This window comes from Podarcis melisellensis (genome assembly GCF_964234715.1).
Source record: "Podarcis melisellensis genome assembly, chromosome: 5".
NCBI lineage: Eukaryota > Metazoa > Chordata > Lepidosauria > Squamata > Lacertidae > Podarcis > Podarcis melisellensis.
In genome coordinates, this window is record NC_138537.1 from 90657499 (window position 1) to 90683718 (window position 26220).

Sequence of the window (26220 nt, forward strand, 5' to 3'; positions counted from 1 at the left end):
CCATCAGGGCGGCCACGGCCTCGACGGTTCCGCCCGCTCGCTTCCTTCACTGCGCAAGCGCGCCCAGATGTGCTCCCGGCACCGCCCTCTCCCATCCCAAACTGAGGCGCCGCCTCCCGCGAGGCGTTCAACTTGAAAGCTCATTTGCATGGGCTCCCCGTGCCCAATCACTGGCCGTCGCCTGTTTTGCATGGAGCCCGGCCGGCCACTCACAGAGCCGGGGGGCCGGGCTACCACGTGCTGTTGCTAAGCTTCGGCTTCTGAAGTTGTTGCTATAGTCGCCGGCCTATCAGGGGGCGAGGCTCTTGATCTGTCAACATTCTCTGCGCCGGAGGGAGGGAGGGCGGGCAGCTGGTTGGGTTGTGTGCGTGTTTTTCCCCCTTTCCTTCCTTCCCCCTCCCACCCACCTCGCCTCTGATTGGCTCCGCGGTGTCTCAGGACCCTGCGGGGGACGCTATCGACTGGCCCAGCCAGCCGTCCGTCAGCTGGGAAAGTAATATGCTCAAAGTGTGGGGGTTTGTAGACTTGGGCTCAGAGAGCAACACTTTGGAGGAGCCTCCCTGCGCGCGCTTGTGAGCTCCCGAGTGCCGGAAAAAAACAACACCACCCAAACCATTGCTAATTGCTACTATTGCTGTTATTTTTTTCCTTCCTTCCTTGCTGCTTAAATTGCAAAAAAAAGCAAAAGGCTGTGAAAATGGAGTGGAATTCCCTGCTGATGTTGCTGGAAGCTGCGGAATACTTGGAAAGGCGAGAGAGAGGTACATACAGCAAGATTCCCTGCAAAAGTTGGGGGGCTCCCACCCCAGGGCTGCGATGCACCCCATTTATTTCATTTTTTTAAAAAAAAGTCACCTTGAGTGGGGGTGGGGGGTGGGGAGATGGGTTTGTTTTGTTGCAAAAAGGACTTTAAGAAAAAAGCAAAAGCCACGAAAAGAAGGAAAATCTCCCCACCGTTGGTCTGGTGGCGCTGCAGGTCCGCCTTTGCTCCCTTCTCTCCCTTTGCAACTGCTTCCTCCCTTTGCAATAAGTTGCTTGCAACGTTTGCACGGGCGGCAGCAGCAATACGCGGCAGTTGTCACGAGCTCAGCTTTTGTGTGTGTCTTTTTGCCTCTTTCCCCCCCAACCAGAAGCGGAGCACGGCTACGCCTCGGTGCTGCCCTTCGACAGCGGCTACGCCAGGAGGAAAAGCAAGACCGGGAAGCCCCAGAGCAGCCGGTGAGTGCGGGGGGCTGCGATCCCCTACCCCCCACCCAGGATCCCTCTGGATAAATGCAGCTCTTCCCACGGCCTTATTTATGGGTGGGCTGCATGTGTTTCTGCACTACAACTCCCATCATCCCTGGCCGCTGCTCCTGCTAAGCTGAGGATGATGGGAGCTGTAGTCCGCCCACCACCTGATAGGACCCAGAGGCTGTGTTGATGCACTAGCACAAGGTATTTTGCAGCGACTTCAGCACCAGCCCAGAAGCAGGAGGTCGCCATTTCCTTCTGCCGACCCCTCTTTTCTGGGCTGGGTTTATGCTTCGGTCTCTCCTGGAGAAGCTGCCACGCGTACAGCGGGGGTTCCTTTCTCCCAAGCAACCTCTACTGGATGCTACCAACACCAAACCCCCGCAGGCCCCATTTGCTCTTCGGCTCCAGGGATTTTGACTTGGGCGAGGGCAGGATCGCTAACACCCCAAAACTGCCAACTTCAGTTTTCAAAAGCAGGTGCCTTGTGGGGGGGGTGGAATGAAAAGCACGAAAGTCGAACCTGCTGAACTTGTTTTAAATTGCAAGAATAAGCAGCGCAGCGATCTTTGATTATCTTTCTCCAATACAAAAAGGTGTTTCGGCACACAGATCGTTCTGAACAATCTTGGGAACTGCTTGGTGTTAAAAGTATCTTGCGGGTTTCAGTTACAGGCGCATCAAAACTGCACTTTGTGCATCTTTTCCTTTGCAAATTTTGTCACCTGTTCCTTCGGGTCGAGGGCTGATAATACGGGTTGAACTAGTTGCCACACCGACTGGTCTGTTTCGCAAGATTGTCAATCGCATGTAAGCTTGAGCTTTGAAATGCTGCATTAAAAATAAAAAGTAAAATGTTATCAGGCAGTTATAACAAAAACTAATCTGTATAAAGCTGTCTCCCTCTGAGGTCTGCATCCTAATGATGATGCCAGCCCTTCTCCTACCACATACCACACTTGTAAGCCTCTGTGTCTGTCTGTTTTTGCTTTTTTTTTGCATGCTTAACCTGGAAGTGATTTCCACTGGATTCAGTGGGACTTGCAGGTGAGATTCTGCATGGTCTCTATAAAAAGTACAACTTAATAGATGCACTAAGAGCAAGGTGGCAGAACGCTGTAAGATTGGCATAAAGGGAGTTATTTAATATTTCCTTGCATTTCCATATCTTTGTCCAGGTTTATAAAGGTAAAGGGACCCCTGACCATTAGGTCCAATCATGGCCGACTCTGGGGTTGTGGCGCTCATCTCGCTTTATTGGCCGAGGGAGCCGGCGTACAGCTTCCGGGTCATGTGGCCAGCATGACTAAGCCGCTTCTGGCGAACCAGAGCAGCGCACAGAAACGCCGTTTACCTTCCCGCCGGAGCGGTACCTCTTTATCTACTTGCACTTTGACGTGCATTCGAACTGCTAGGTTGGCAGGAGCAGGGACCGAGCAACGGGAGCTCACCCCCTCGCGGGGATTCGAACCGCCGACCTTCTGATCGGCAAGTCCTAGGCTCTGTGGTTTAACCCACAGCGCCACCTGCGTCCCTATCCAGGTTTATAATGACACATGATTAAAAGTGCATCCCCCGGCTCTGGGTGCTTTACCCTGAGCTTTCCTGCTCTGCTTAACTGGATGTGTGCCTGGATAGAGTGGGATGGTGCATTTATTCTTTGCTTGTTCTATATACAGTAAGTGTTTGAAAAGGGAGTTTCATCTGGCCGTTTATACTGGTTGTTGAAGAGAGCACCAGGGAGGCCTTGGAAGCAGGAGCTTGTGAAGCACAAACTACACACACACACACACACTTCAAACCCACCCCCCTTGCAGGGACTCCTGTCCTAATGATCAGAATGAGCTGCTAAAGATTGTTTTGCAGACTCAGCAGATTTGTCTGGCTTGCCCCAAACAAAGTCCAGGGCACCCTGTGCTTTAAAGAACGTGCCTGCTTCTTCCTTGACTTCCTGAAATACCCATTCATTGTTCTTGTTGCCCTCCTTTGCTTATCCTTCTCTTTGTTCGTGCAAAGTATCATCTTGGGGTGAGAGAAAAAACTACCTACAAAGGAATCTTAAATAATCGCAAGCACTCGCAATATCAGACCAGCTTCACAGTCGCTCGCTATCCCTAAGTGCAGCCAACAAAACGTTGCAGTATAACTGAAATCAGGAATGAGTCTAGTGACATTTTTATTACCATAGCCAATTAGATACTTAAGGCACCACAATATTTAATATACAATTAAATGCAGGGCTCCTTCCAACGCATATGAGCCCTGTCGCATTAGATCACAGGCCTCTCTGGTCCAGATCCTGTTTCTCACATTAACTACCCAGATGACTCTAAGAAGCCTACAAAAAGAACATGAAAGCACTTCTTGTTGTTGTTTAGTCATCTTAGACGTGTTCAACTCTCTGTGACCCCATGGACCAGAGCATGTCTTGGAAACTCTCACTTTCTTCTCAAAGCTTCTCCTTTTTTATATCCACGGAGTTTTCTTGGCAAAATACTGGAGTGGATTGCCAGTTCCTTTTCCGGGTGGATCACATTTAGTCTAAATTCTCGGCTATGACCTGTCCGTCTTGGGTGGCCCTGCACAGCATAGCTCATAGCTTCTCTGAGTTATTCAAGCCCCTTCGTCACGACAAGGCAGTGATCTGTCCCCTACTATTGTCCCTCCCGGAATCAAAATTAAGTACCCAGTTTTCTTAACCTTGTCACAAACCATCTCTGGGTTCAGGGGTGCCAACTATGGGGGACTCTGGATGCCTGAGCCCCCACAAAATTTTTGTTGTGGATGCTCAGGTACCCACACCTTAGGGTTACCCACGCAACTTCTAAGGTCTCACACTGGGCACGCGTAACCTGGGACCCAAGTCGGTTCCCCTGTCTGGGTTCAAAGACACAGCAGCAGATGGAAGTTTTAGCCATCGGAAAGGAACGTTGTTTTTTACTTTGCAGTTGGATCAACTCAAAAAATCTGATGTCGAATTTTGTTTCTGGAAGTCCACCTTGTAGATGCTGGGAGACTTTAAAGGAAGAACCCTGGGAGCGAACTCGCCGCAGCCAGCATGGCAAATGGTCAGGGTTGGCAACAGTTGTAGTCCAACAACAGTTCAGTCACCCTGATACAGACAACCTTCCTCCAGTTGTTTCACTTTCAAGAAATAGTATGCACAGCCTCAAGAAATTCAAAGTCTCTTCTGTGCATAGCAGGGTCACCGTTTCAGATTAGGGAGGTGGGTGGAATTCTCGGCAGACAGGGTTTTCAATATATTCAGAGTTAAATACCCCGTTTTAAGAGCATCTGTTGCATTTTTGTGCTTCATCAAAGCGGTAGCAGTGTAATATTGTCAAACGCATAGTTTAGATGTTCCGTATATATCCGTAAAACGTTGCCCCAATGTACCTTCTTAAAAAGAAAAAACTGCTACGAGGGACTGAACAAAATGGATGCACTTCTCCCTGCTTCAAATTAATCTTTCCAGCCCTTAATTAATCTGCATTGTTTGCAGGGGTGGGGAAAGAAATTCCCCCTAAAATTTCCTTTTCCCAGTAGGTGCTCAACACTGGTGCATTGAAGAAATTGTGGCTTGGGGGACAATATTATTCAGTTAGCAATACTGAAGAAGAATAAGCCCTACCTTTCGTTTCCTAACACGAAACACTCAAGGCGGCTAACATCACAAGGAAATGCAAGGTTGAGAACCTCGTCCTTCATTTGCAATGCCAAGTTTGCTTCTTTCGTACACCATTTTGTAGAAGTAGACAACTAGGGTAGGAATCACCTCACCTTGTGAAATTTCTCCTGGGAACTCGCTGAGTACAAGGGTCCCCTCATGGTTTGCAACCTAATAATCCTGAAGAGACAGAGCACCCATGGGATTGCCCAGGCAGAGCGATGGAAGCTATATATGACAAACAAATCTGAATTAAATCGCAGTAGGATGAGGGTTCATGCAAATTCATCATGGGAAAGGCTAGGCTGGATTCATCCCTAGCCGGAATTAAGATTGTCGGAAGAAATATCAAGAATCTCAGATATGCAGATGACACAACCTTGATGGCAGAAAGTGAGGAGGAATTAAATAACCTTTTAATGAGGGTGAAAGAGGAGAGCGCAAAATATGGTCTGAAGCTCAACATCAAAAAAATGAAGATCATGGCCACTGGGCCCATCACCTCCTGGCAAATAGAAGGGGAAGAAATGGAGGCAGTGAGAAATTTTACCTTCTTGGGCTCCATGATCACTGCAGATGGTGACAGCAGTTACAAAATTAAAAGATGCCTGCTTCTTGGGAGAAAAGCAATGACAAACCTAGACAGCATCTTAAAAAGCAGAGACATCACCTTGCCAACAAAGGTCCGTATAGTTAAAGCTATGGTTTTCCCAGTAGTGATGTATGGAAGTGAGAGCTGGACCATCAAGAAGGCTGATCGCTGAAGAATTGATGCTTTTGAATTCTGGTGCTGGAGGAGACTCTTGAGAGTCCCATGGACTGCAAGAAGATCAACCCTATCCATTCTGAAGGAAATCAGCCCTGAGTGCTCACTGGAAGGACAGATCGTGAAGCTGAGGCTCCAGTACTTTGGCCACCTCATGAGAAGACTCCCTGGAAAAGACCCTGATGTTGGGAAAGATGGAGGGCACAAGGAGAAGGGGTCGACAGAGGACGAGATGGTTGGACAGTGTTCCGAAGCTACCAGCAGGAGTTTGACCAAACTGCGGGAGGCAGTGGAAGACAGGAGGGCCTGGTGTGCTCTGGTCCATGGGGTCACGAAGAGTCGGACACGACTAAATGACTAAACAACAACAACAGGATGAGGGTTGCAGGTTAAGCAGCAAATCATGGGCTGGGTATTCCAGTCCTGACTCATCAAAGTAATTGAGATGTCATTGGAGAGGCAAGGGAAGGTCATTGGCAGTAGGTTGAGCATCTGCAGCACTATTGTTCTCTGTTTTACACAATTTGCTTTTCTGCCTTTCTAACTTGGGCGAACACAGTTCACACATCCGGTGAAGCTGACTTCAATTCAGAAAAGCTTGCGCCATATTAAATTTGGCACCACCAGACTGTTGTTTTTGCTGCAGCAACCTAACAAGGCTACCCCTCTGGAAAGCATACAACAAACTTTGCTTGTTGTATTTCTGCCAGCCATGGACCTTTTAAAGACGCAGGAGCGTTGTCAAGGAAGAGGAGGCATTTCTCAGAGTAGGAATGGGGGACTTTAGATCCAGCAACCAAGTGTGGCCCTCCAGGCCGCTCTGTCTGGCCCCTCTGAACCCACCCTTCTGAAACCCACTCCTCCCCAGACCTGCATCCTCCTTGATTGTTCTCCCCTGGCTGGGTTTCATCCTTAGACCTCTTCTCTGCCTGGGTATTGCACGGACCGCGTGTGTAGAAACAAGCTTACTCTGCAAAGATAACCTTCTGCATTCATTGCTCTGCCCATTTTTGCCTCCAACCAATGGCATGGAAGGTTGCTGAATAATAATAATAATAATAATAATAATAATAATAATAATAATAATAAAATTTTATTTGTACCCCGCCCTCACCAGACAAGACTGGGCTCAGGGCAGCTAACAACCAATAATAAAAACAAGTTGATTAAAATACAGTTTAAAAGATTAAGATACAACATTAAAACATTAGGCTGCAATCTCTTCACAGGAGGAGAAAGGGAAAAGAAAGAGGAGGAGGGAATCAAACTGATTCTAAGCCAAAGGCCAGGTGGAACAACTCTGTCTTACAGGCCCTGCGGAAAGAGATCAGATCCCGCAGGGCCCTGGTCTCAAGAGACAGAGCATACCACCATGCCGGAGCCAGTGTTGAGAAGGCCCTGGCTCTGGTTGAGACTAATCTAACTTCCTTAGGGTCTGGGACCTCTAGGGTGTTGCTATATATGGACCTTAAGGTCCTCCATGGGGCATAACGGGAGAGGCGGTCCCGTAGGTATGAGGGTCCTAGAAGGTTTCAACCCTCAGGTTGAAAAGGTTTCCCCTACCTTAGAGTAAGCTAACCACAGGAAAACAAGCAAGGGAGAAAGAGGCAGATACTACTACTACTACTACTACTACTACTACTACTACTACTTATTTATTTATTTATTTATTATGGAAAGCACTCAGCTGAATGCATTTTGGTGGGACTCATGTTCCGTCTCATAATACATTGATGTTCCGGACTATGTAGCTCAGGCATTTCTGCATTTTCCTACAAAATTAACAATGTTGACTCTCCTCCCTTGATAGGTAGCAGCCTTATAAAGTTGCACCGAAAGAATAAGGCACTGGCTTGCTAACGGAGAGCTTGAGGCTAAAGCTGTGTTTTTATAATGTAAATTGCTCTGTGATCTTCGGTTAACGGGTGGTATCAACTTTTTATGCCATGGTTTTTAAAATTAAAAAAACAAATCCTTTTTGTGACTTGAGAGGTCTTTTATTTTATTTTTATTTAGGTCTGCAATGATCTAAGTGTGCAATAACATCAGTAACAGTCTTCAGACCGTTGAGATTTTCAGATAGTGGCAGCCTTAGTTACTAGCCGATACTAATAATATGCCACTAGATTTTGTGACTGTCACAAGGTGCCTCCTGGCATCTGTTTACTGAGTTGTTGTGGAGGGGGAAGAAAGGATTAACGAAAGCATAGTGGACAGGTTAGACTAAGCTCTTGCAGTGTCTGAGGAGAAGAGCTAAATGTTTCGACAGGATGGATAAAGGAGTAGGGACAAAATCTGGGACTTGAGCAAATAAATGTTTGGCAGACAGGGCCAGAGGGGTGGCCAAAGAAAAGGTGAGATGGGGACTAGCTTACACATGGTTAGGGTTAGCGATTTCGCTGCTCGGCTTGTGTGCCAGTAAAAGTTTCATATAGTACTCGGTTGCTCTGCTGCTGCCTGTGTCCTTCGCAAACAGCTTGACCCAACGAATTTGCCTTTTAAATTTCTTAGCCACCTTTCTCCGAAACCACCCAAGGTCAAATGATAGGAAGATAAAATCCTGAAAACATGCAAGGTTTAAAACCACAAACGGTAAAAAAATAACGAATCCATATGATACTAAAAGGACACTTCCCCGTCAAAGTTAACAAAATCAAAACCAGCAGAATATACAAACAAAACAAAAATTTAATGGTCTTTAAAAACAACCCCAATTCACTTGCCTTCAGATGCCTGGTGCTGAAGAGACACCTGGTGGGTTTTGCTGGGAGAGCATTTCACGGACTAGTGGAGGGGCCACAACCCCAAAGCCCCTGCCCCCCCTTGCCACTCCGTGAGCCTCTCTGAGGTGACAGGCGAAAGTGGGGAGCTTTTTTTCCGTTGACTTTTGTGCCCGGCTGTTTTTAAAGGTGCAGGAGAAGGGCCACTGTACAAGCAGGAAAGGTCTGGAATCCATGCACCACAGAACAAAGGAGCTATATAGAGTTGCTGGATCCAAATTTAAGGACTCTCCCCTTGAAGAGATGCATATAGGACAAAAGTTTGCTTCTCACGTCTTTCAAGATGGCAGCGAGAAAAGCCACACCTTGCGAAATCCTTGCCTCCACAAAGCTTAGAAGCACAGGAGTCCCATCAAGATCTCGACTTAGCAACTCTCAGGAGACGGTGATGCCTATGTTATCAGTGAGGACGGGAAATGACTTTCTCAAATTGATCTGAACTAAATTGTTGTTGTTGTTTACTCATTTAGTTGTGTCCGACTCTTTGTGACCCATGGACCAGAGCACGCCAGGCACTCCTGTCTTCCACTGCCTCCCGCAGTTTGGTCAGACTCATGCTGGTAGCTTCGAGAACACTGTCCAACCAGCTCGTCCTCTGTCGTCCCCTTCTCCTTGTGCCCTCCATCTTTCCCAACATCAGGGTCTTTCCCAGGGAGTCTTCTCTTCTCATGAGGTGGTCAAAGTATTGGAGCCTCAGCTTCAGGATCTGTCCTTCCAGTGAGCACTCAGGGCTGATTTCCTTCAGAATGGAGAGGTTTAATCTTCTTGCAGTCCATGGGTCTCTCAAGAGTCTCCTCCAGCACCAGAATTCAAAAGCATCAATTCTTCAGTGATCAGCCTTCTTTATGGTCCAGCTCTCACTTCCATACATCACTACTGGGAAAACCATAGCTTTAACTATACGGACCTTTAAACTAAATAGTGCAGGGCAAACCCTAGGCTTGGCCTCATGTAAAGAGGTGAACGAAATCAAGATGGCGCACACCAGCGGTAAAGTTGTCTTTATCTACCAAGCTGTGTCCACAGCTGTGCCCGTGAGAGTCACAGGTAGTACCACTGCTGGGGGAACTCTTTAGGCAGGTTACAAAAGCAACCACTGGCTTCTGGTTGATGGAACTAGACAGCTCAGGCATGACCTATGTGCAGAGAGAGTTATATGTGCTGATCGTTGACCTCAGTTTTCAACTAAGCCATTATCTCCTTATCCATGCTCTTGAAAACTGTAGAGAACATACCTAGAGCAACAGTAAGTTGTGTTAGATCCTTGTACCCAAATCCTAGTGAATTAAATGGCTGAGGAAGCTCAGAGGAATCGTTCTATAGGCTGTGCCTTTCAAATCCACCTTGGAGTGTTCTGAGGTCTGCAACTGTTGTTCTTGAGTCTTCCCTTCTTGTCCATTGGAGCTTATCTGGATATTTTACGAAAGCAGGAGCCTTCTGGCTCGAGAACTTCCTACACCTTCCTCTCACCTGGCCTTTTCCAGGCTGCAGTTCCATTCCTCCAAGATCGTTTCCTTGGAAGACAGAACATGCAGATGACTTCTCCCAGCCTCTCTCTTAAACTGTCCGGTTTTGGAACTGTGAAATGATGGGCCTTTCCACCACAACAGGGCAAATGTTCTCTTGATAACAGTTGCAGTGACATAGGCTGCGTTTTGCGCCTCTTGTCCAAAGTAGGATCTGCCGCATAACAGGCTCACATTGCCAGACGTTAGTTCATCTGTTCCCAAAGGAACACGAGAGAGTTCTTCTGCTGATCATACGGCTTAAGTGTACTACATTTGGCATTTATTGTAGAAAACATGGTGCCCTCCAAATGCTGTTGGCAAGCAACTTCCGTCAGCTCTGACACTGGTCACGCTGACTTGGTCCAAAGGCAGCTGTGGTCCAATAATAATAATAATAATAATAATAATAATAATAATTTATTATTTATACACTGCCCATCTGGCTGAGTTTCCCCAGCCACACTGGGCGGCTCCCAGTCAAGTGTTAAAAACAATACAGCGTTAAATATTAAAAACTTCCCTGAACAGGGCTGCCTTCAGATGTCTTTTAAAGACAGGATAGCTGCTTATTTCCTTCACATCTGAAGGGAGGGTGTTCCACAGGGTGGGCGCCACTACCGAGAAGGCCTTCTGTTTGGTTCCCTGTAGCCGCACTTCTCGCAATGAGGGAACCGCCAGAAGCGCTCGGCGCTGGATCTCAGTGTCCAGGCTGAACGATGGGGGTGGAGACGCTCCTTCAGGTATACAGGACAACATCTGGGGGCACCATTGCTCCTGCAGTAGCTAACTGCCATAAGCAATACGGTGGTACCTCGGGTTGCATACGCTTCAAGTTACATATGCTTCAGGTTACAGACTTCGCCAACCCAGAAATAGTACCTCGGGTTAAGAACTTTGCTTCAGGATGAGAACAGAAATCGTGCTCCAGCGGCGTGATGGCAGCAGGAGGCCCCATTAGCTAAAGTGGTGCTTCAGGTTGAGAACAGTTTCAGGTTAAGAACGGACCTCTGGAACGAATTAAGTACTTAACCTGAGGTACCACTGTAGTGGGGACACAGGTGGTGCTGTGGGTTAAACCACAGAGCTTAGGACTTGCCGATCAGAAGGTCGGTGGTTCGAATCCCCGTGACGGGGTGAGCTCCCATTGCTCGGTCCCTGCTCCTGCTCCTGCCAACCTAGCAGTTCAAAAGCACGTCAAAGTGCAAGTAGATAAATAGGTACCGCTCCGGCAGGAAGGTAAACGGCGTTTCCGTGTGCTGCTCTGGTTCGCCAGAAGCGGCTTAGTCATGCTGGCCACATGACCCGGAAGCTGGACGCCGGCTTCCTCGGCCAGTAAAGCGAGATGAGCACTGCAACCCCAGAGTCGTCCGCGACGACCTAATGGTCAGGGGTCCCTTTACCTTTTTTTTACCACTGTAGTGCTGTTTAAGAGACATGTGTGCAGACTTCAGTCCTACAAAACTATCTTCCTTTTTTTTTTTTTTTTTTTACTATTTTTGTATGAGGAGGGGTTATTTAATTTTGTGAAGTGTGAAATATAAAAATCCCAACCAGATTCAAGGTTGAGCCTTGGGGGAGAAAATAAGATGTGCTAATAGTGTTCTGGATATGTCAAAATAGGTCTCTAAGATATTTTTTTAATGGATTTCTGACAGGAACTGATTGAAAGTGCGTTGTTTCATTTGAACTTTGGGTTATTAGCAAGTAAAACTCTATAATATATCATACTTTCTGTTGTTGTTTTTATAGGTCTTCACATAATGAACTAGAAAAGCATAGGTAAGTAATACGAATCAAACAGAACCTGTACGGACACTATTATTCTGCCATGGCACAATCCTGCAAGAGAAATTGGAAGTCACAGGGAATTATATCTGTTTAACTCGTGTTAATGAAAGTGTTTGCTGTCAAATTCCAACCACCATTTTTAGAAACAGGTATCTAAACGCTGAATTATACTATGTGCATAATGCTGTTTATACTTAAGGTTTCAATGACATTAAAATATTTCTGAATTTGTCTACTGTAGCTCTTAAGGGGCGCGTTCCTGGCTAATAATTGGCAGCTCTGTTGCTTGCTGGAGCATCAGAAACAAATGGCACCTTTCCACAGACACTAGAAAAGTAAGACAGTGCCTAGCGACTACAGAGAGCCGAGAGAGAAATTGCACACGGTTTCTCACCTCTGACAGCAGAACCTCCTGAAGGGTGTCTATAGAAGCACCAAAAAGTTTGAGCAGTTAAGAGGGTAGGCAGACAGGGCATTTGCAATGCATTCTTCCAGCAAGGACAGACATAAAGCTGGAGAAATAGGGCTGGAGTGAGGAGAAAGGCAGAGAAACAGTGCAACAAATTGCCTCCCAGTATTGGTGCTGGGCTCCTGGTTGTAGGGGCACACACAGTAGAGAATGGAGTTTCGCTCCAGCAGCTTGATTCCCCCCTCCAACTTAGCACTAGCGCCCATGCCCCCACACACAAACACACGGGTCCCAGATTAAATAAACCAACCTGCTGTTCATTGTTGTTGTTTAGTTGTTTAGTCGTGCCCAATTCTTCGTGACCTCCTGGACCAGAGCACGCCAGGCCCTCCTGTCTTCCACTGCCTCCTGCAGTTTGGTCAAACTCATGCTGGTAGCTTCGAGAACACTGTCCAACCATCTCGTCCTCTGTCGTCCCCTTCTCCTTGTGCCCTCCATCTTTCCCAACATCAGGGTCTTTTCCAGGGAGTCTTCTCTTCTCATGAGGTGGCCAAAATATTGGAGCCTCAGCTTTAGGATCTGTCCTTCCAGTGAGCACTCAGGGCTGATTTCCTTCAGAATGGATAGGTTTGATCTTCTTGCAGTCCATGGGACTCTCAAGAGTCTCCTCCAGCACCATAATTCAAAAGCATCCATTCTTCGGCAATCAGCCTTCTTTATGGTCCAGCTCTCACTTCCATACATCACTACTGGGAAAACCTGCTGTTCACTGGAGCTCAAATAAAAAGGCACCAGTAGGCTGGTGCTTGTGTGCTGGCTGTCCCTCTCACTCACTCACAACTTTTTCTGTTTCAGCAGGAGGCAGGGCAAGGGCAGCAGCAGACAGTACACAGAAGGCATGCTCCGAACAAGAGCGAAGCCTCCTGCAGCCAAGATCTCAAAGCCTGCTGCTGTTAGTCTGTGCAAGCTCAGTGGAGCAACAGCCAAAGGCATGGCCCCCTAATTGGAATGCCATGACCCTCACCCTGTCCCCTATGTTTAGTGTGTGGCTATCCTATACGCTAATCCTTGCATCCTGGTGGGGTTGAAATGCAAGTCTGCAAGATCGTAGGGTCCAGATGCCCTACAAAAATGCTATTTTTGAAAAGTAAAACATCTGCATGGAGATGGGTAGAAAGGACCAGGTCATAACATTGTTCTGTGTTTGTTTGTTTGTTTGTTTGGTTGGTTGGTTGGTTGGTTGGTTGGTTGGTTGGTAGATATAGGGAGTTTCTAGGTGGAAATTGAAGGCTATCGATCAGGGCCATCTTTAACATATGTGCTGCTGGGGTGCAAAGATGCGCCTCCAAATGTAGTTTAAGGTAAAGGGGACCCCTGACCATTAGGTCCAGTCGTGACTGACTCTGGGGTTGCGGCACTCATCTTGCTTTATTGGCCGAGGAAGCCGGCATACAGTTTCCGGGTTATGTGGCCAGCATGACTAAGCCGCTTCTGGCGAACCAGAGCAGTGCACGGAAACACCGTTTACCTTCCCGCTGGAGCGGTACCTATTTATCTACTTGCACTTTGATGTGCTTTCGAACTGCTAGGTTGGCAGGAGCTGGGACCAAGCAATGGGATACCAATTAATTTCTGAGCAGGTCTTCACAGGTTCTTATTATAACTGTCAATGTGTCATTTAGCTTTTAGTCCAGGGGACGCTTCCAACCATGGAACGAGTCCTTGTTGCATTTTCTCCTCTGCCTCTCAACATTCTGTGTCCTTGTAGTGTGTTGAGTCTTTTACATGGTGCCAGCTGGAAATCAAAAACAGGATTTAAATGTGTTAAAACAAAGACTGCGACGATTGGGGGTGGGGTGGGGACAATGACGAGAAAAAGTGGGTTTGATGCTTTGAACTTTGTTCAGATCTTTACAAGGGTTGTCATTTTAGTGCTGGGATGAATGTCCTTTTTGCTTATTTGAAGGTAGCATTGTGCAGAAATCCTAAATTTATATGCTATCTATTGCACTCTAGTGAGCTAAAGTGCACTGTAACAACACTAAACGTGTTTGTTTTTTTAAATTTCAGACGAGCTAAACTACGACTATATTTAGAAGAGTTAAAACAACTTGTCCCTTTGGGAGCAGATAGCACTAGACACACCACACTCAGTCTGCTGAAAAGAGCCAAGATGCATATTAAGGTAAGAAAAAAGCGAGTTACCTTTTATTTTGTTTTACTTAAACAACAATCTGACACACACACACCCTTTTTTTGTGAGATGGCAGGATTGCAGATTTCCTAATTTAAAAGGTGCTGCTCTTACTTAATGGTATAATTTTTTCAGTCTTCGATGCTGATGTGGTAGGTTAAAACCCAAATAATTTAGTACGTGGAGAACCTCTCCACTTTTTAAGCAGTTGGTTGTTGTTTTTAATGAGAGCACCGGATAATCGGTGCAGCCAGAACACTGTTTTTACTGTTAAATTACTGTTAAAATTATTCTAACTCCATAGAAATTGGAAGAACAAGACCGGAAAGCTCTAAATATTAAAGAACAGTTACAACGAGAACATCGATACCTCAAGCGCAGATTGGAACAGCTCTCCATGCAGGGCCTGGAACGAATTCGCACAGACAGCCTGGGATCAACAATATCTACGGATTCTGAGCAAGGTAGGGGGGCATAGAAATCACCATGGGACTGTTAACTAAACTTAGACCGTATATTTCTCTAGGGTATATACTGGGCATCTCAAAACAAGTACCGTATTTTTCGCCCTATAGGACGCACTTTTCCCCCTCCAAAAATGAAGGGGAAATGTGTGTGCGTCCTAAGGGGCGAATCCAGGCTTCAGGAAGCTCTCCGCAAGCCGTGGGAGAGCTGCGCGACTTCCCACGGCTTGCGGAGAGCTGCCTGCACCCAGAAGTCTGGGGCGCGCTGAGCTCAGCGCCCCCGGGCTTCGGGCGGCTCTCTGCAAGCCGTGGGAGAGCTGTACGAAGTCGCGCAGCTCTCCCACCTCTTGCGGAGAGCTGCCTGCACCCAGAAGCCAGGGGCGCGCTGAGTTCAGCACACCGCAGGCTTCTTTATTTCCCCCCAAAAAACTAGGTGCGCCCTATGGGCCGGTGCGCCCTCTGGGGCGAAAAATACGGTATGTATGTTAGAATGTCCAGCGCCAGAAGTAGAGACAGTTCAAAGCATAATAGTCAATTCTTTAAAAAACAATAAATCAGGAAAGCTGTGGATGCAGGATATTTTGATTGCAGTAAGGCTTTTGACAAAAGTCTCCTATTATATTCGTGCAGAGAAGCTGCTAGAATGTGGGCTGGACGAGGTAACTGTTAGGTGGATTTTTAGCTGGTTGACTGACTGAACCCACAGAGTACCCATTAATGGTTTCGCGTGACAAGTGAGGTGCTGCAGGGTTCTGTCCTGGGTCCGTTGTTGTTCAGTGACTTTATAAACGACTTGGATGAAGGAATTGAGGGGGATGCTCATCAAATTCACAGATGACACCAAACGCGGAGGGGTAGCTAATGCTGCAGAAGACAAAATTGGGATTCAAGATTACCTTCACAGATTGGATTACTGGGCCAAAACAAATGAATTTCCGTAGGGACAGGTGACAGGTTCTATACTTAGGCAGGAAGAACCAGCGGCCAAATGTAAGATGGAGGACACCTGCATTGCCAGTGGTACATGTGAAAAGGATCTAGGGGTCAGAAAGAAGATACTCTAGCCATATAATTTTTTAATAATTTTAACATATTATCATACATACAACAAAACTTCACTTCTTATACAATCTTTTTGGACTTCCATCAGCACCTCTGATGATCCACCATTCTTATCACTTCTTCTGCATTTCTTAAACTCATATTGCCTTTAATTATCTTAACTAACAATTCTCCTCTTTACCATTTTTGCAATAATTCAAATAATTCACCTTACAAAACTTCTTGCAAACCTACAAGCGTAATCTGATCGCCATAATTCCTTTTCAAATAGTCCGTAAATTTACACCAGGTTTCGAATTCTTCTTGTTAATTTGTCTAATTCTGCATAGTCCATCAGTTTCATCCTCCATTCTTCTTTTGTCGGTATTTCTTCTTGCTTCCAATTTTGTGCCAATAATATTCTTGCTGCCGTCATTGCATATAAAAATAATTTACAATCCTTTCTATTGATATAATCTCCTACAATGCCACGTAAAAATGCTTCTGGCTTCTCAATAAATGTATATTTCAACATTTTTTTCATCTCATTATATATCATTTCCCAGAAGTTTTTCACTTTTTTACATTCCCACTACATATGATAAAACGTTCCTTCTTTTTCTTTACATTTCCAACATTTGTTACTCACTTTATACATTTTAGCTAATTTAACAGATGTCATATACCATCTATACATCATTTTCATCACATTTTCTTTTAAGGCATATTGTTGTTGTTGTTGTTGTTTAGTCATTCAGTCGTGCCTGACTCTTCGTGACCCCATGGACCAGAGCACGCCAGGCACTCCTGTCTTCCACTGCCTCCCGCAGCTTGGTCAAACTCATGCTGGTAGCTTCGAGAACACTATCCAACCATCTCGTCCTCTGTCTTTCCCAACATCAGGGTCTTTTCCAGGGAGTCTTCTCTTCTCATGAGGTGGCCAAAGTATTGGAGCCTCAGCTTCAGGATCTGTCCTTCCAGTGAGCACTCAGGGCTGATTTCCTTCAGAATGGATAGGTTTGATCTTCTTGCAGTCCATGGGACTCTCAAGAGTCTCCTCCAGCACCAGAATTCAAAAGCATCCATTCTTCGGCGATCAGCCTTCTTTATGGTCCAGCTCTCACTTCCATACATCATTAAGGCATATGCAAATATATAAAGGGCTGTCACACGGAGAATGGAGCAAGCTTGTTTTCTCCTGCTCTGGAGGCTAGGGCTTGAACTGAACAAGAAGAGATTTCAACTAACGCCAGGAAGAACTTTCTGGTGGCAAGAGCAGTTGGACAATGTAACAGACCCCCTCTTGAAGTGGCGGACTCTCCCTCCTTGGCGGTTTCTCAGCAGAGGTTGGATGGCCATCTGTCATGGACACTTTAGTTGAGATTCCTGCATTGCAGGGGGTTGGACTAGATGACACTCGGGGTCCCTTCCAACTCTACAATTCTGTGATAGCAGCACCACAAGTGAAGGCGCTTCTCTGCATGGCGATGTATTGCATTCACACAGGAAAGCTAGTTTTATTACTATAGGCATTGCAATTTAGAGTCAAGAGATGCTAATAAAAGAACCAGGAGATGCCCCTCCCACACAAATACACCATTTTGTTTCTCCGCTAAATTCTGCAGTGCCAAAGCTGTTTCTCCTTCTTAAAATAGTGTCAAGGCATGTTTGCCTGTTGCTTTGTTTGTTTGTTTGTTTATACATACATACATGCATACATACATGCATGCATACATACATACATACCCTTCCCATCTGGCTGGGTTTCCCCAGCCAATCTGGGCGGCTTCCAACAAAATATTAAAATACAGTAATGCATCAAACATTAAAAGCTTCCCTAAACAGGGCTGCCATCAGATGTCTTCTAAAAGTCTGGTAGTTGTTGTTCTCTTTGACATCTTGGTGGGAGGGCGTTCCACAGGGCGGGTGCCACAACTGAGAAGGCCCTCTGCCTGGTTCCCTGTAACCCTGCTTCTCTCAGTGAGGGAACTGCCAGATGGACCTCGGCGCTGGACCTCAGTGTCTGGGCAGAATGATGGGGGTGGAGACACTCCATATATACTGGACCGAGGCTGTTTGGGGCTTTAAAAGGTCAGCACAAACACTTGCATGTAGTAAGCAGTGGTTTTTTTAGGGGGTACGCACACCTCTTTTTTATGGTTAAAAAGTGTGGCACTCACTGTAACAACCTCATGGTGACTAAAGGTAAAGGGACCCCTGACCATTAGGTCCAGTTGTGGCCGACTCTGGAGTTGCGGCGCTCATCTTGCTTTATTGGCCGAGGGAGCCGGCATACATGTGGCCAGCATGACTAAGTCACTTCTGGCAAACCAGAGCAGCGCACGGAAACGCCGATTACCTTCACGCTGGAGTGGTACCTATTTATCTACTTGCACTTTGATGTGCTTTCGAACTGCTAGGTTGGCAGGAGCAGGGACCGAGTAGCGGGAGCTCACCCCGCCTCGGGGATTTGAACCGCCGACCTTCTGATCAGCAAGTCCTAGGCTCTGTGGCTTAACCCACAGAGCCACCCGCGTCCCTTACATTAAACTTATGTAATTTGAGTATCTGAATGGAGACATGAACTATTACACAGGAAAGAAATGTGGTATATGGTTGTGGCTAAGAGACTGAGGTCTGGGTTGGCAAGTCCCTGGTTTGAATCTCGCACCTCCTGTGAACTTGGAAAGATTTCTCAGACAAGCCCTTTCCACCCTGCCCTTCAAATGTGTGCACACATTTACATCATAGGAATAATAATGACCTGTCTTACAAAGTTGTAAATATTGCTACAGTGGTATCTTGTTTCTCAAACTTAATCTGTTCCGGGTGTCTGTTTGACTCCCCAAACCGTTCGAAAACCAAGGTGTGGCTTCCGATTGGCTACGGGAGCTTCCTGCACTCAAGCGGAAGCCGCGGCGGACGTTCGGCTTCCGAAAAAGGTTCGCAAACCAGAACACTTACTTCTGGGTTTGTGGCATTCGGGAGCCGATTTGTTCGACAACTAAGCCGTTCAGGAACCAAGGTCCCACCGTGTAGGAAGCCCTCTGAACACTCTATTTTTATTTTTTTTTAAAAAAAGTTTTTATTATTAAAATAATTCAGCATTAATACACACATATTGTGAATATACAAGCATACAAACATACATTTCATACAATCCTTAAAAATGTTCAAACATACCTACACTCAATCCCACAGATAATTCCTTTTCCCATCACCACCCACCACCCCTCACCCCACCTTTATGTTAGACTTCCAATCTACTCAACTGCAATTTCTTTCCACTTCCATTACTTTCTTCCACACGCCTCTAACCTAATTTCATGCTTCTTTTTCTATTACACATTGTTATCCATCTTATTTAGTATTTCAGTATTTAAAACGGAACTTGTTTATTCTAATAGGAGTTCTGATTTTTTAATATGGTTTTGCAAGTATCCTTTAAACACCTTCCAGTCCCTGTCTATCTTCTCTTTTGAGATCCTTCCAATTTCTCCCATTGTTTTGGATATATTGTAATACTCCAATAATTTGGCAAGCCACTGTTTTTGTTGGTATAATAACCACTTTTCCAGTTTTTCGCAATCAATAGCCTTGTGGCTACTGTTGCGTATAAATATAATTTCATGTCTTCTTCCTTTAGACTTCCTGGTTCTATTCCCAATAGAAAACCTTCTGGTGTTTTCCTAAATGAATATCTGAACATTTTTTTTCATTTCGTTATATATTGCTTCCCAAAATTGTTTGATGCTTAAACAATTCCACCATATATGCATCATAGTACCTTTTCCAGTGTTGCATCGCCAGCAGACAGCGCTACAATTTTTATTAATGATGTATTTTGAAGTAATTTTCTTTCAATATATAACACATAGTGAATTTCATATCTTCTTTCCACAATTTTTCCCATTGTTCAAACTTAATATTTTTCCCAATATCTTGCGCCCAGTTAATCATGGATGCTTTAACCAGTTCATCCTTTGTTTCCCACTCTAAGATCAGATTATACAATTTAGATATATTTTTTAAATTTTTCTTCTATTAAGTATTTATCGAATTTTGATATTTCTTTTTCAAATCCTAACTTGAACGCTCTAAAGCACTGTATAAAGATGGTTCGGTTCGGCTTGTCACAGTTCTGAAACTTCCGTCTTCTCTCCCGTTTCAATTTAGAAGTAGACATCGAAGGAATGGAATTCCCACCAGCTGAAATGGACAGTAGCAGAAGTCCCAGTGATGCGGAAGACAGTTTGCAAGGGAGCTCAAGCGACAGCAGCTACACACATTCGCACAGACTCAATCCCAGGCTTCTGTAGCGTCGAAGGGCAGCGCTCAACTCAGGACGTTCTGACTAAAGCACTTACACGAAATATGCCAGACTGCCATTCTTCCAGAAAACCTCAGCCCACAGTAATCTGAAAGGAGGTTTCGTGCCCAGGGTTCGCCGAACGACGATTGGTATATTCAATAAATTGCAAATCATGTTTTTTTTCTACAAAATGTGATTACCGTATTTTTCGCTCTATAAGACGCACCAGACCACAAGACGCACCTAGTTTTTGGAAGAAGAAAACAAGAAAACAAATATTCTGAATCTCAGAAGCCAGAACAGCAAGATGGATCGCTGCGCAGTGAAAGCAGCAATCCCTCTTGCTGTTCTGGCTTCTGGGATAGCTGCGCAGCCTGCATTCACTCCATAAGATGCACACACATTTTCCCTTACATTTTAGGAGGGAAAAAGTGAGTCTTATAGAGCAAAAAATACAGTAGATACACTTGCGGCTTAAAGTCCTTTATTGTAGCCATTGTACACACTGTTAGTTCTGGGTGTGTGTGTGTGCTTTTTAAAAATATTTTAAAACACAAAGTGGGCATAGCAAATATTTACACATGAAGATGAAGATTTTCTGTTAGCCACTCAAAAATGGGTTTGTCTCTGGCAATAGGAACTTCTGTAGCCGAAATGGCGCGTTAAAGGCTCGTCCGCAGTTCTGCTTGCCACAACAGTCTTTCCCAGGAAAACCTGCTTTTTACCGCTGAATCCGATTGGGATTTCTCTGAATTAAGAGCGGGTTTTCCAGGAGAAAGTGGCATGGCAAAGGCAAAACTGCTCAGACCATTTCTTTGCACAGGTCAAATGGAAGCGTGGACTTAACCCTAAATCTCTGCTCGTGGTTTGTTTGGGATCACCCCCTCGTTCTTTGGATTCTGGCTATAGTGGACCAAGGATTGAAAAGTTAGTGGGGAGGATATACTTTTTTTTAAAGTACATTATCATTTTACAAAAAACCCCAACAACTTTGGTTAGCAAATATTCCTATAGGAGTAGTTCTTTCGATATTTTTGAGACACACACACACAAAAAACGTATATTCTCTTGATTTATCCTCAAGCGTACTGTTCGTCTTCAAAAGATGGAGGGAAAGCTGATTCGAATCAGGACTTAATGTGCAATGACCCTAGCTTTCTGTGTTTTTATAGTGACTAACTCCGGAAAAAAATGAATCGTGTTTGCTTGCACATGTAAAAAAAAAACACTCTGCTAACTTTTGAGGGTCAGGATTATTGTGCACAAAGATCAGTTGCCTCTCATTTGGTGATTTTTAGCAAGGGTTGTTTATTGTACTCGTTTTTACTCTCCACGAAATGCTTTGACTGCGTATGTAGCACTCGGCCCTCAGGATTTTCATTTTTTGTATTTTCATTTATTCTTCCCGCCTTCTCAGACCGTGATTCTGATGATTGTGCCACATCCAAACGAGCGAATGTCAATTCAGCAAAGGCGGCCCATGTCTGCAGCTGATACATATCATATATTATGATGCTTATCTAGTTCCCATTTTAAATGATGGAAGCGTCAGGTGTACATTGCATTATGCATCTCCATTCAGGTCATTTAAGTCTCATGTAGTCAGATGGGACAAGCTGGATTGGGGCCAACACACTCTCTTTTTTTTTCCTAATTGATTTTAATGTTTACCATTCAATATTTCAGTATTCTTCGTGAAGGATTCAGAGCTCGGATGAACCAGAGCTGGATTATCAAATAGTTGTTTAGAAGAAAGCAAAACTGTTTGCTTAAGTTTTTCTTAATGTTATATTGCTTTCTACAGCTGCAAATACACTTAAACGGAAGGCATGGCTTTAAATTACAGTATTCATATTAAACCTTTTTCTTTCTTTTCTTTTGTATACGATCATTGAAATTTGAATTCCTTACAAAACGCAAAGAAAATGCTGTAAAATTGCATCGTTTATTTAGCGTTCATCAATATGTTTAGAATATAATTACCCCGAATGTAGCAATACTGCAACCTTGCCTTTTAATACACTTTAAGCTTAGTGAAGTCATTAGAGTTTGGCTTGCTGGTAATTAAAAATGGACCAATCTTTGCAATCGCTACTTTAAGGTCTTTTTTAAATAAATAAAAAAGATTAAAAGCTATATAGACTTTAGACATGTTATATTGCCTGTAAATACATTTCCTATGAAATACTCTGTATTATATTTTTCCTAACTCTTCCCATTTGCTCATATAGAGAAAGGGAATAGTTACATACCTGAATCGGAGTCTCAGGGACTCTTCACCTTAGTCAAATTGTGCCTTGGTGACCATTGATCTATTCCTTTTCCTTTCCTTGTTTTTAAACCTTAGTGTGGTTACTTCAGAAGACCCAGTCAGCATGTTTGAGTGTATCATCTTGCTGAAGGTGAAGCTCTGAGACCTCTTTTTTTCTTTCAAAAAATATATTTTTAGTGCAGGGAAAATAATCATTCCAATGCCTATACCCAATAATTTAACCCCACTTTAAAAACGTGTAATATTCATGCGTCTCTGATCAGTGGCTTCCAAGAAAGCCATATAAACCCTGTTCCAGAAGTCCATGTGTTCAGATGCACATAAGGATATTTTCTGCTCCTGATTTAAACGGAGAGGGGTCCCTCTGTGAGAAAACTATTCTTTCCGTTTAAATTAATTGGGAGACTTGCTCTACGGACAGGGATCTACTGAGTAGACCGCAGGATCAGGGCCATGCTGTCAGCTGCTACAACCTAAGGCTGCAATTGAATGTTTTTAGCGTTGAACTAAATTTTATATGGCAACGAACTGGTGAGAAGGATGAAACAAAATATTTTGGGTGCCTTTCTCGCATCCCAGAGGCACCCTGGGGCAAGGCCTGCCCCTATCACTGCCAGCTCCTGCTTCTGAGCATCAACAAACCTACCTTCCTACTATTTTCAAACTGGGTTAACAAGTGGGGATTTTAATATTTTTTAAATCAGGCAGCCTAGACATAGACGGAGGCAGGCATGCTGGTGTTCCGCTCTTCGTTCTGCCAGCTCAAGCCCCGGCAGGATGTAGGGCAAAGCATTTTCAAAACACACCTTAAGATTGCAGCCTTTGCTGCTTCCTTTAATACTCAGTGTATTATTTTCCCCGTGGTGCTCACAATGCAGGAAACAAAAGGTCGGCAATACTTTTGGCAGCTTACAGACCTTGTTAGCCCGGAACTTGCTAACCAAACCATGCTGCTTCAAAAGCAGCCATCTATTTTGTAGTCATCCTTCCTTTAGCCAGGGGGAAGACGCCTAAAGCTATAAACCGGCAGCTAAATTGGAAATAAACCTCTGTTAATGCTCTTGCATTGTACACTTTGCATATGATTAAAACCTTTTGTGAGAAAAGATACACAGCAATATAAGCATTGTGTGTAGTGAAAAGCAGCATTAATTACTAGCTCCTCTTGATTGCATTTAATGTTGAAAATCATGATCTATATTTTTTAGAAGTTTACTTTAACTGTTACCGGGGAAAACAGTTGCGTTGTTGTGTTTCTTTTACTATATAATGAATGGATTCATGGCTTGTAAAATGTTGGCTTTCATGAAAAAGCAGCTCTTGCACAGAACATTTCAAACATAAAAATCTGAGCGAATGGAAAAGAGATCTCATGTAAAACATTGTTGACTTTATGCTACTCTTTAAAAATAATAATGAATGTGTACAATTTAATGAACTCTTCCATGCTGGGTATAAGTGGCTTTGTATATCTTTTATATTTTCAATAAAGATTACTCCAGTATTCTAAGTTGCATATAAAAAGGTTTTCCTGGTTTCTCCTTGTTCAGTCATTGCTGTGATAACTTCTAGCTAAGCCAAGGCATATTGGTAACGTGAGAAACTCCCTAAACGTTTTAGGGTAGCAAAGCTTAACTTAGGACACAGAGTTGCAAAGTCTTCAGCGCATAAGTGGAATTTCCTAAGGAACACTTCCCCAAGATGTTTTGATACGCAACTGACATCAGTCCCAACCACCATGGCCTGTGGTTGCTAAGGGCAGGCGAATCTTGTCCATTTTGGTTTTTTGCCACGTCTCATCGCCACGTCACTATAAAGTTCCGTTCTTGACGTTTCCACATCAGTATGCGAATTTTTCAAAGTTACAGGTAGGTAGCCGTGTTGGTCTGCCATAGTTGAAACAAAATAAAAAAATTCCTTCCAGTAGCACCTTAAGGTAAAGGGACCCCTGACCATTAGGTCCAGTCGTGACCGACTCTGGGGTTGCGGCGCTCATCTCACTTTATTGGCTGAGGGAGCCGGTGTACAGCTTCCGGGTCTTGTGGCCAGCATGTCTAAGCTGCTTCTGGCGAACCAGAGCAGCACACAGAAACACCATTTACCTTCCCACCAGAGTGGTACCTATTTATCTACTTGCACTTTGACGTGCTTTTGAACTGCTGGGTTGGCAGGAGCAGGGACCGAGCAACGGGAGCTCACTCCATCGCGGGGATTCGAACCGCCAACCTTCTGATCGGCAAATCCTAGGCTCTGTGGTTTAACCCACAGCGCCACCCGCGTCGTGACAGCGCCACCCGCATCCCAGTAGCACCTTAGAGACCAACTAAGTTTGTTATTGGTATGAGCTTTTGTGTGCATGCACACTTCTTCGGATACACTGAAACAGAAGTCACCAGACCCTTATAGATAGTGAGAGAGTGGGGAGGGGTATTACTCAGAAGGGTGGTGGGAATGGGTGATTGGCTGATAGGTGTGGTAAACCTGTTGACAACTGTTAACGACTGCATTTGGTCTTACAGGAAAAAGCAAGGGGTGAGATGGCTAAAAATAGCTTTATCGTGTATAATGACATAAGTATCCAATGTTTCTATTCCGACCAGGTCTCTCCATGGTTTTAAATTTGGTAATAAGTTGCAATTCTGCAACTTATGTTTCCAGTCTATTTCTGAAATTCTTTTGTAATAAGACAGCTACTTTGAGATCTTGTATAGAATGTCCTGGGAGATTGAAGTGTTCTGAAGGCAGCCCTGTTTAGGGAAGCTTTTAATGTTTGATGTATTATAGTATTTTCATATTTTTTGGGAAGCCGCCCAGAGTGGCTGGGGAAGCCCAGCCAGATGGGCGGGGTATAAATAATAAATTATTATTGCTATTGCTATTGTTCTCCTACTGGTTTCTCTGTCTTGTGATTCCTGAATTTTTCAAAGGAAATCTTCATGAAAACTCAAAAGCATCTTAGTATTAATTTCTCCTCATGGCAGGTCTCCTGTGGTGCCATTTCCCCTAATATACACATTTATTTCCCCTAAAACAGTGTGTTTTTGGATGTCTTCAACAATGCATGCATTTTACATGGCTGGAAAACGGTTGCAAAAATTCAAATGTCAAAGGATGGCTGTGTTTCGGTTCTTGTTCAGGAAAGTGATGATTAGGCAAGTCTGCCTTAAGATGTGAAACGAAATGAATTTCCTCTCCCGAACAGTTGAGGGTATATAGGCATTGCAGTGGTGCTTCACAAATTCAACAGGTTTTCTTCATGCCAATAGAGGTTCTGACAGCAGCTCTGAAAACCATGGTTCTAAATTGCAGGGGGAATCCTCAACCTCTCCCTTGCATGTTTACTTAATCTAAAATAAGAGTGCCTGTAGAGGGCTTGTCTTGCACTTAGATCTCTAGAAATCTTTTGTGTGCTTTATAAACAACAGCTAGCAAAAGCCCACTTCCATGTGGCTTCAAGGTTGACGAGTCCTTTTGGAGCCTTTGCCTAATCCCCTTTTGTCTCCCTGACCCACAGACCCCTATCTCCCAAACTTCCATGGTCTTTTTACTTGTGTGCTGAGGTCCCCCAAAACACCCCTACCCCAATAACTCACACATCAATCATAAATTTTTGTTTAAGGTTTTTGGCATAATTTTGGCCACAAATTTATTAAACATACAAATTGTGAGTGGTTGCTTAGGCATTGGTTAGGACTATCTGTCCCCCCCGCCTTGCGGACAGCACTGACTCCCGGATTCCAGCGAAAGCCATTGTGGAGGAACAAGATCAGGGATAACTTGAGCTGC

The 26220-nt window shown here is 44.6% G+C and overlaps 1 protein-coding gene and 1 long non-coding RNA gene across 3 annotated transcripts; one reads left to right on the forward strand and one right to left on the reverse strand.

Moving 5' to 3' along the window:
- The first annotated feature begins 371 nt into the window (after nucleotides 1-371).
- MXD4 (MAX dimerization protein 4) lies at nucleotides 372-23958 on the forward strand. 2 transcript variants are annotated; one of them, XM_081911900.1, is made up of 7 exons: nucleotides 372-761; nucleotides 1131-1218; nucleotides 11704-11733; nucleotides 14222-14336; nucleotides 14650-14809; nucleotides 20027-20363; nucleotides 20624-23958. In XM_081911900.1, the coding sequence occupies exons 1-6, from the start codon at nucleotides 698-700 to the stop codon at nucleotides 20167-20169; spliced, it is 600 nt and encodes a 199-aa protein (XP_081768026.1). In that variant the 5' UTR covers nucleotides 372-697; the 3' UTR covers nucleotides 20170-20363; nucleotides 20624-23958. The 2 variants fall into 2 exon arrangements, with proteins under 2 accessions (XP_081768026.1, XP_081768027.1); XM_081911901.1 differs by lacking the exons at nucleotides 372-761; nucleotides 1131-1218 and adding an exon at nucleotides 1243-2280.
- LOC309370310 lies at nucleotides 22598-24989 on the reverse strand. Its single transcript, XR_014168509.1, has 2 exons — nucleotides 24746-24989; nucleotides 22598-24364 (listed from the first exon to the last, which is right to left on the reverse strand). It is a non-coding gene; the product is annotated as an uncharacterized lncRNA (long non-coding RNA).
- Between the last annotated feature and the right edge of the window lie 1231 nt (nucleotides 24990-26220).

Excerpts from the sequence above, each read along its gene's own strand:
- MXD4 (XM_081911900.1), top strand. The coding sequence starts at position 698 with ATGGAGTGGAATTCCCTGCTGATGTTGCTGGAAGCTGCGGAATACTTG. Across the intron at positions 762-1,130 it reads CTTGGAAAGGCGAGAGAGAG|AAGCGGAGCACGGCTACGCC; the intron begins GTACATACAGCA and ends CCCCCCAACCAG. Across the intron at positions 11,734-14,221 it reads AATGAACTAGAAAAGCATAG|ACGAGCTAAACTACGACTAT; the intron begins GTAAGTAATACG and ends TTTAAATTTCAG.